The sequence below is a fragment of the Mchenga conophoros genome, linkage group LG3, assembly GCF_057382185.1.
Source record: "Mchenga conophoros isolate Kocher_MC1m ecotype Shallow Benthic linkage group LG3, M_conophoros_male_GT1.1, whole genome shotgun sequence".
Taxonomy (NCBI): Eukaryota; Metazoa; Chordata; class Actinopteri; order Cichliformes; family Cichlidae; genus Mchenga; species Mchenga conophoros.
Window position 1 is genome coordinate 11,600,968 of NC_140528.1, and position 8,255 is coordinate 11,609,222.

At 40.0% G+C, this 8,255-nt stretch overlaps 1 protein-coding gene across 1 annotated transcript; it reads left to right on the forward strand.

Moving 5' to 3' along the window:
- Window positions 1-3,556: 3,556 nt before the first annotated feature.
- LOC146577269 (uncharacterized) lies at window positions 3,557-5,860 on the forward strand. The gene is made up of 6 exons (XM_085269413.1): window positions 3,557-3,779; window positions 3,976-4,047; window positions 4,417-4,485; window positions 4,703-4,922; window positions 5,042-5,132; window positions 5,507-5,860. Exons 1-5 carry the CDS (start codon window positions 3,648-3,650, stop codon window positions 5,107-5,109), a joined length of 561 nt encoding a protein of 186 aa, XP_085125539.1. The 5' UTR covers window positions 3,557-3,647; the 3' UTR covers window positions 5,110-5,132; window positions 5,507-5,860.
- The last annotated feature ends 2,395 nt before the right edge of the window (window positions 5,861-8,255 follow it).

Sequence of the window (8,255 nt, forward strand, 5' to 3'; positions counted from 1 at the left end):
TTGGCTAAATATATTCTTTCTGTTATCTTATACTATTTCTCCTAAATTCTTGTATTTTTGAGAAGTTATCATGTTTCTGGTAAGTTACAATATTTCTGCTAAATTCTGCTATGCTATTGTATTTCTGCCAAGTATTATGTTTCCTCTAAGATATTGCAGTTCTGCTAAGTTATTCCATTTTAGCAAAGTTCTTTTGCTTCTGCAAAGTTTTTACAATTTCTGCAACTTTTCAGCTTTTTCAGCTACTTTTTGCATACAGCTTCAGCTTTAAGCATCCACACTGCATTTTCGCAGGAAATGCAAATTTTTCTAGTTATTATTCTTTTTCCACCTGAAATTTTGGACCTTAACTCGCCCCACAGTTTTGAGACAAGGTTCACATATGATATATCATTGTGTGCGGCTGGAGCTGGAATGAGTTGCTATGACTTTTGGTGTTTATTACTTCTATAGTTTTTTAAATATGAATATTTTAATGCAAGTTTTTTCCCATTGAAATGAATGGAGAACAAGAAAACTTCATTTGTGGTGTGCTGGCTCACTCTAGTGGTATGTCGAGAGTAATGCGAGGCGGCCGCTGTGTCCCTGTGGTTGGCCTACTTGTCAGATATCGACAAATCCTACACTACAGACCAGTTGACAGCGTGCAATAACCCAGCCGATTCATTCGTCTTTACACTACCTCACAATCGACTCAACGGTGAGTTATTTGTTTGTTTTGTTTTCTCACAATTAATGTAAAGCCAAGGTATATATCAACGGCGCGCACAGCGGAAGTATGGCGTCCCGCTTGCCCTTCACAATAAGAGCATTATAGCGGATTATAATGGGGGACGCTTTTATTTTGTATAACTACCGGAAGTAGTTCCTGTGTACTGACGCTAGCTGGGTAGCTAGAGCCGCGTCGCTTAAAAAGCAGCCGGGCTTGTCTTAAACTTAAGAGGCTGACACTCGCTAAACCACCCGATCGCTCGCCAAGCGACTGTTTCACACTGGACTTATTTTTCGTTAATATGGGCCGATAATTCCTTTATTCTAGTGGTATGCCGGGAGTGGTGCGGCCTATTCGGATTAACGTAATGATGACACTATCAACGGCGCGCGTCAGTCCGCCCCTCCTCCAGTTTGAAATTGACCTTAGAAGACACCGTAGCGTATGCTGGACCCGCATGCATCTGTCCACCTCTCCTCCGTTTTGAAATTGACATTTGAACGTCATTTTCTGAAGTATTCGGAACAACAGTGTAAGGTTTGACAAGGTAAGTGTATCTCTCTCTCTCCGGTTTGAAATTTAGCTTTGAAAGTGATTTTTTAATGTGTCTGGGTGATTCTTTGTTGTGGTCATGTTCGGCACGATGCTAAAGCTAGTTAGCGGGTATTCAGCCGAGGTCTACAAAATGATGGTATCTACAAATGAGGTATCTACAAAATGATGGTGTGGTTAGCACTTGGATGTCACTTTATTCCAGAGGTATCGTTTGTAATTAAAACTTGTAAGAAGCGAAGTGATTTTTTCTTTGTATGTGTATCTTGGCGATCGCGATTTTTTTCATGTGACTGGGTGATTCTTTGTCTGTCGTGGTCATGTTCGGCACGATGCTAAAGCTATTTAGTGGATATTAAGCGTCTCCCGGTTTGAAAGTGATTTATTTATGCGTATGTCTCTCTGCCTGGATTGGAATTTATGCGTGTTTGGGTGATTTCTTTGTCTCGTGGTGAAGCTGGATGCTAAAGCTAGTTAGCGGGTATTTAGCTGAGGTAAGCGTGTCCGTCCCTCCTCCGTTTGAAATTGACCTTTGAAAGTGATTTTTTTCTTGACGCTGATATCGACAAAATGGCTGTGTGGTTAGTGGCTATTCGGCTAAGTTAAGCGTATCTCCCTCCCTCTCTGGTTTGAAACTTAGCTTTGAAAGTGATTTTCTTTTTTTTTTGTGATTCTTGGCGAGTTCTTTGTTCGGCACGATGCTAAAGCTAGTTAGCGGGTATTCAGCCGCGGTCTACAAAATGATGGTATCTACAAATGAGGTATCTACAAAATGATGGTGTGGTTAGCACTTGGATGTCACTTTATTCCAGAGGTATCGTTTGTAATTAAAACTTTTAAGAAGCGAAGTGATTTTTTCTTTGTATGTGTATCTTGGCGATCGCGTTTCACGTCCTTTGTCTCGGTGGTCTCGCCTCTGTCAGTGCGCCCCAGGCCAGCTGTGGCTACAATGTAGCTTGCTATCGCCAGTGTGTGAATGGGTGAATGACTGAATATAGTGTAGAGCGCTTTGGGGTCCTATGGACTAGTAAAGCGCTATACAAATGCAGGCCAATGCAGGTCATTGATCACGATGCTAAAGCTAGTTAGCGGCAATTCAGCGAAGGTAAGAGTCTCCGTCCCCTCCACCTTTGAAAGTGATTTTCTGTGTCTTGACGCTGATATCTACAAAATGATTCTGTGGTTAGCACTTGGATGTCACTTTATTCCAGAGGTATCGTTTGTAATTAAAACTTAAGAGGCGACTGTCCCCGCGTCTGCAACAATAGCTTCGTTGTAGCCGCGTTTCACACCTCTTTTTCTGTTTTTATAAGGCGTTAACTACAGCAGCCTTTAACACCTCAACTCTTGCTTCAGCCAAGGTAAGTGCCCCCCTTATATTTTCTATGTGTGTGTTCAGCTGATATCTAGAAAATAGGTGTGTTTAGCACTGGATGCCATTTTATTCCAGAGCTGTTGTTTGTAATTAAAACTTAAGATTAGATGGTACAGTGTTTTTACTCCCTTCCAAACAGTAAAGTTCCTCTTTGTCTCTCAGTGGGACATTCAAACCAGACAGTACAAGGCTACATTTCAGCTCTACAAGCCAATCAGTTTGCTAATTGTTCTTGTGAGATTTGTTTGCAAAGTTTAAGGTGTTAAGTAGGAGCTGTGACCATCTGGGTCTGCTTGCTGCTGGCATTTTGCCAGAGCCCCAGCAACAAGACCGCCTCCCAGCTACGAGACTGCCTGTAAGCCTTGCAAGGTACCCAATTTTCCAATTACTCTATAACAAAACTGTTGTGGGCAACAAGACTGTCTCCTAGGTGTGCAAGCCAATCACTTTGCCAAATGTTCTTGTAAGATTTGTTTGGAAAGTTTAAGGTGTTAAGTAGGAGCTGTGAACATCTGGGTTTGCTTGCTGCTGGCATTCTACCAGCGCCCCAGCAACAACACTGCCTCCCAGCTTTGCAAGGTAATTACTTTCCCAATTACTGTACACCAAAATGGAGTAGTTGTCGTGGTCAACAAATCTGCCTCCCAACTTTCAAGGTAATCACTTTCCCAATTACAATATACAAACTGTTATGGAACTTTACTTAACAAAGCCTTAAGACCGGGCAGTGACACTATCAATATGTCTATTTAAAGAAAAGAGAGATTTATTATTATTTTTTGGTTCTTGTAGTTATCTTGTGTATCAGAGGGTTAAAATAAAAAATTGCTGGTATACATCAGAATTTTTGATTCATTTACTGTTTGTCGATTTACTGCATTGTAAAGTCTTTTGGCTACCAGTGCAGCTACCTGGTTATTATGCTTGACTTAAAATGAAAGCTGGGTCTGATCACATGCTTGAAATGCCAACAATTAATATTCTGTTTTTCTGCTGACATTCTACCAGATGCCGAGAAAAAATAAAAGATCCCAGGCACAAAAGAAGCGCTGGAAACCACTTGACCTGGTCGATCCTGCTGTCCCAATGCTCACTGGCCACAACCAAGATGAGGCAGTCAGTAGTTTTCCATCTGACCAGGTAAAGAAGATATAGTAGTGATCACAGACAGTTGAACAGTTTTCGAAACACGTTTGAGACAGTTAAGAACACCTACCCATACAGTTTAGGATTGTTTGTTATAATGTCACACAACTGGCATAACAGTGCATGGTATGCAGAGCATTTAAATGAAATGAATGTGTCAGGTCACTTAATGTCTTCTATACCCTTTTAGCAGATAGCACCAGCAAGGTTATCCTTGGAAACACAGGATAGACCCACCTCCTTATGTTCCCCAGGTATCAAGGTAAATATCAAAAAATATTCCTCTATTAAGAATTTACAACAGACAATTACATGTTATAGACATATTCATGGTTACATCTCAGCATTATGCAAACAGCAGGGATTTTCTTTTTTATTGCTCTGTAAGTTTAGTAACCACTACTGTTCAGTATCAAATATTCCATTCTGTTTCAAATCTGTTAGTAGGTTTTATAATTTTGACTAACTGTACATAACCTCTCATCAGATTTCAGACACACGTCCACTAGAAAAACGATCTGTTACCCAACTGGCATACCAGTTCATGCCATGCATTGCATTTTAGAGTGAAATTAATGTGTCAGGTCACTTAATGTCTTAACATTATATACTGTTTTTCCTGGGTTGGCAGACAGCACCAGCCAGGTTGTCCTTGGTAACGGAGAATAGACCCACCTCCTTATGTCCTCCAGGCAGCAAGGTAAATTTAAAAAAACGTCTTCCTCCATTAAGGATTTATAGTGGACAGTTACATTACCATTAAATGTTAAAGACATATGGTTACATGTTAGCATTATGAAAGCAAGAATTTTGTTGTATCCCCTTTGTTCTTTAATGTACTTCTATTTTATTAATTCCTATACACTCTGAACCGAATTTGTTGAAAAATAAAGTCAATCATGTTCTCTTATACGCAGACACAACAGAACACCAGCCTCTACGTGGTGCGAAGCCTACTGCAACAAAAACGTGATCTTCATGTCTTTGCGACTGAGCACGCTCTACCAGCAACACTGACAGCTCACCAGTGGGAGCTCATAGATAAGACTGCTGATGTGCTGTCATCCATTGAAGAGCTGACCAGAAACGTGAACAGAAAGACTGCAACTGCACCTGATGGGATCCCTGCCATAACAGGTCATTTGTATTTTTTTTTGTTTCTTTCTTTATATTGTAACATTTGGTATTGATAGTGTTTGAAACAAACTATAATCTCATCCATTCATTAAGTCATCCATTCATTCATAACTCCTCAGATGTGTTCTGTCCAGTGAAGGCAGTGGAGAAGCTCTACACTGATGTTGAAACTGTGCCACTCTTCTAGAAACCAGCTACAAGGATGGGCAGGTATAGTGAAATTAAAATGCACCTTTTGTTCAACAGGTTTATATACAGTCAAGTGATCAAAAGACACCAGTATTAAACCCATTTAAGCCAACTATACGCTTTGATTGGAACTATATACAGGCCACCAAATTACAGCCACGTGTGGTTTTACCTCACATGGCAACTTACTTAATCAAAAGACACCAGTATTAAACAAATTTCTCTCTTTTACTTCCTTTTTAATTTAGTTTTGGGTAATTTAGTTCTAAAGTTACATTTATTTTTGCAAATATTTATTAGATCATCATGACTTGCCAGTTCGCTAACTGAAACCTGCGCTTTGTGATGTCTCTTGTTTTGTTTTAAATTGTGTTTTGCTTTTATCTGTTTTCTAGCTGTTTTTGCAAAGTCAGCCAACCTCTTGCTTCCAAATGACCCTTATCCAGAAGTATCCGTGAATGCCTCATGAGAAGAAACTAAAGTGGAGACCTACCTCTCAGAGAAAAACGCACACATAAGAAAAGCGACCTACTTCAGTACTGGAAAGAACATCCTAATCTGTCTCCCTCTATGGCTGCTGTTGCGATCCCAGTGTGCCCCCTGTAGCTCTGTGGACAGTTTTTGATTTGTTTGCATCTCACCCCAACCGGTCGCGGCAGATGGCTGCCCCTCCCTGAGCCTGGTTCTGCCGGAGGTTTCTTCCTGTCAAAAGGGAGTTTTTCCTTCCCACTGTCGCCAAAGTGCTTGCTCATAGGGGGTCATATGATTGTTGGGTTTATCTATATACATTAATGCTTGTATGCTTTTCATTTATACTTTTCCTTACTCTTCGGTTCATAATATAAAGTTACTTGAATGGTTTCCTTTTTCCTTATTTTATATTGCTTTGCTGTTTACCACAATCTAAATATCATGTTTAAATGGAATACATTATTGTAAATGGTATTTGTACAAAATATAGTTTGAATACAATAAGATACCTTTATTAGTCCCACAAGGGGAAATTTCATAATTTGCATAATTTTCCCTTTTCACATTAAAATACCTTTGAAATACAAATTGAATACCGCTTAATGGGCTTTTTTTTTTCTACCAAGAAAACTTACTTTGGTTTACAATCTGTTAAACTGTTCACTTTAAACGACTCAAAACTGTAAAATCTAAATTGTAACTTCTCTTGAACACCTCAGACTTAAACATAATTTATTTTATATCGATTAACTTCTTTTGTAATGGTGTAACTGGAGCATCTTTCTCTCATCTCTGTATGCTGCACTGCATATAGCAGAGATCACAATACAGCTTACTTTTCTTTAACTTGAAAATCAGCTGTATTCAATTTCCCTCCCTCTTGTGGTATAAATAGCAAACTATGCTCATGTTGCATATTGCTCCCCCCTATTGTTATAAATGGCAACCTGCACTTATTGCACCACATTAAAAGCAAACTACACTCATTGGCAGTAGCATAGGCACACTTAAAATTTCTTCAGAAATTTTCGCTTTCTAGTTATTATTATTATTTTCCTTTTTCAGCCTGAAATTTCCGCGCATAACTCATCCCACAGTTTTGACACAAGCTTCATATATGTTATATCATTTTGTGCGGCTGGATCAGGAATGGTGTGCTATGACTTTTGGTGTTTATTACTTCTATAGTTTTTTAAATATGAATATTTTAATGCAAGTTTTTGCCCATTCAAATGAATGGGAATGAACGAAAGTGAAACTTTACTTACTTTGTGGTGTGTTTGCTCACTCACTTAATTTGTGGTGTGTTGGCTCACTCTAGTGGTATGTCCCCGTATTTGGATACTTTGAAACTTTGCAAACTCCATATTCCAGAGTCAAACAATGGCGGCTGCCACTTGGTTTAATATATTCCTCTTATTCGTGTTTCTAGGTCACAAAGTAAACTTTTAAGATATTTTCAGGTGAGAATGTAGGTGTGTAAACGTTAAATATCTGCTCGTTTTGTCAAAACATCCCATATTAGCAAGAGATTTCTCACGATGTTGCTGCTAGCCGGCTAGCTAGCCGCCGGCTAGCAACCCTTCGCTAAAAAACACCTTTTCAGTAAGGCGTCTCTCCTTTCAACCACGATCGCTCGCCGCCGATCGACGGGTGGTGGCTAACGATAACTCGTACTGCGTGCTAGCTAGCATGACGGAGTTTCTATACAGCTGTGGGCGCTGTTACTTGTAGTATCAGCTAAATGTTAAACGGTAGGAACGTTTCGGCTGGGTTGTTGTTGTGGGGGGGGGATGAAAAATAATACAGGACACTCATTGGAGTAATGGCACGTCTCGTGTGTCTGTCAGTTATGCCTCCAGTCAAATAACATCCATAACCTCAAATAACGGAACATGGTGTCAGAAGACAACTGGAAACGTTAGTTGGGCATAAGTGTAAGGTTTCGGCGTCGGTGCCAGGTTAAAGGTCGGCCAGAGAGGAGCTGCGCGAAAAGAGACGTCATGAGTCAGTTTCAAGTCACCCCGCAAGCGGACGAAAATCAAGTGAACGCCCTTATCTACACTATGGGCGAGGAGGCAGAGGAAATATTGGTATCCCTGCACCTGACTCCCGAAGAGGCAAGCGATTATGAGACCGTTAAAAGGAGGTTGGATACTCACTTCGTAGCCCGAAGAAACATCATAGCACGGTCCGAGCCACAAATTGAACGCCTGGTTGAATTGAACTACCTGGGGCCAGGTAGGGCATTAACAGGGAGAGGGGGACACAAAGATATACTTTTCTTTCTTACTCTCATATAAAATATTTAGCTTTTATTAAATAGTTATCTGAATCTTACAACCAAAGTTTGTAAAATAATACACAAGATTGGCTGTAGACCATAGGTGTCAAACTCTGGCCCGTGGGCCAAATTTGGCCCGCAGCCTAATTACATTTGGCCTGCGAAGCCATACCAAATTACTATTAGAGCTGGCCTACTGGTATTATACAGCTAATATATATATTGTTTAGTATTAAGCTTTGCTTGTTCCATATTCAGTTTTCCAGCAAAACATGTTTGAGTCCATAAGAAAAGATTCATTCTTATATCTGGGGGAAGATTTTTTTTTTCAATAAATATTAATGTTAGCCCGCGACTTTGTTCCAGTTTTGAATTTTGGCCCACTGTGT

Bases quoted from the DNA above. Each gene is read 5' to 3' on its own strand.
- LOC146577269 (XM_085269413.1), top strand. From the start codon at position 3,648: ATGCCGAGAAAAAATAAAAGATCCCAGGCACAAAAGAAGCGCTGGAAA. The intron at 4,486-4,702 runs GTAAATTTAAAA...TCTTATACGCAG, and splicing joins TATGTCCTCCAGGCAGCAAG to ACACAACAGAACACCAGCCT. The intron at 4,923-5,041 runs GTCATTTGTATT...ATAACTCCTCAG, and splicing joins TGGGATCCCTGCCATAACAG to ATGTGTTCTGTCCAGTGAAG.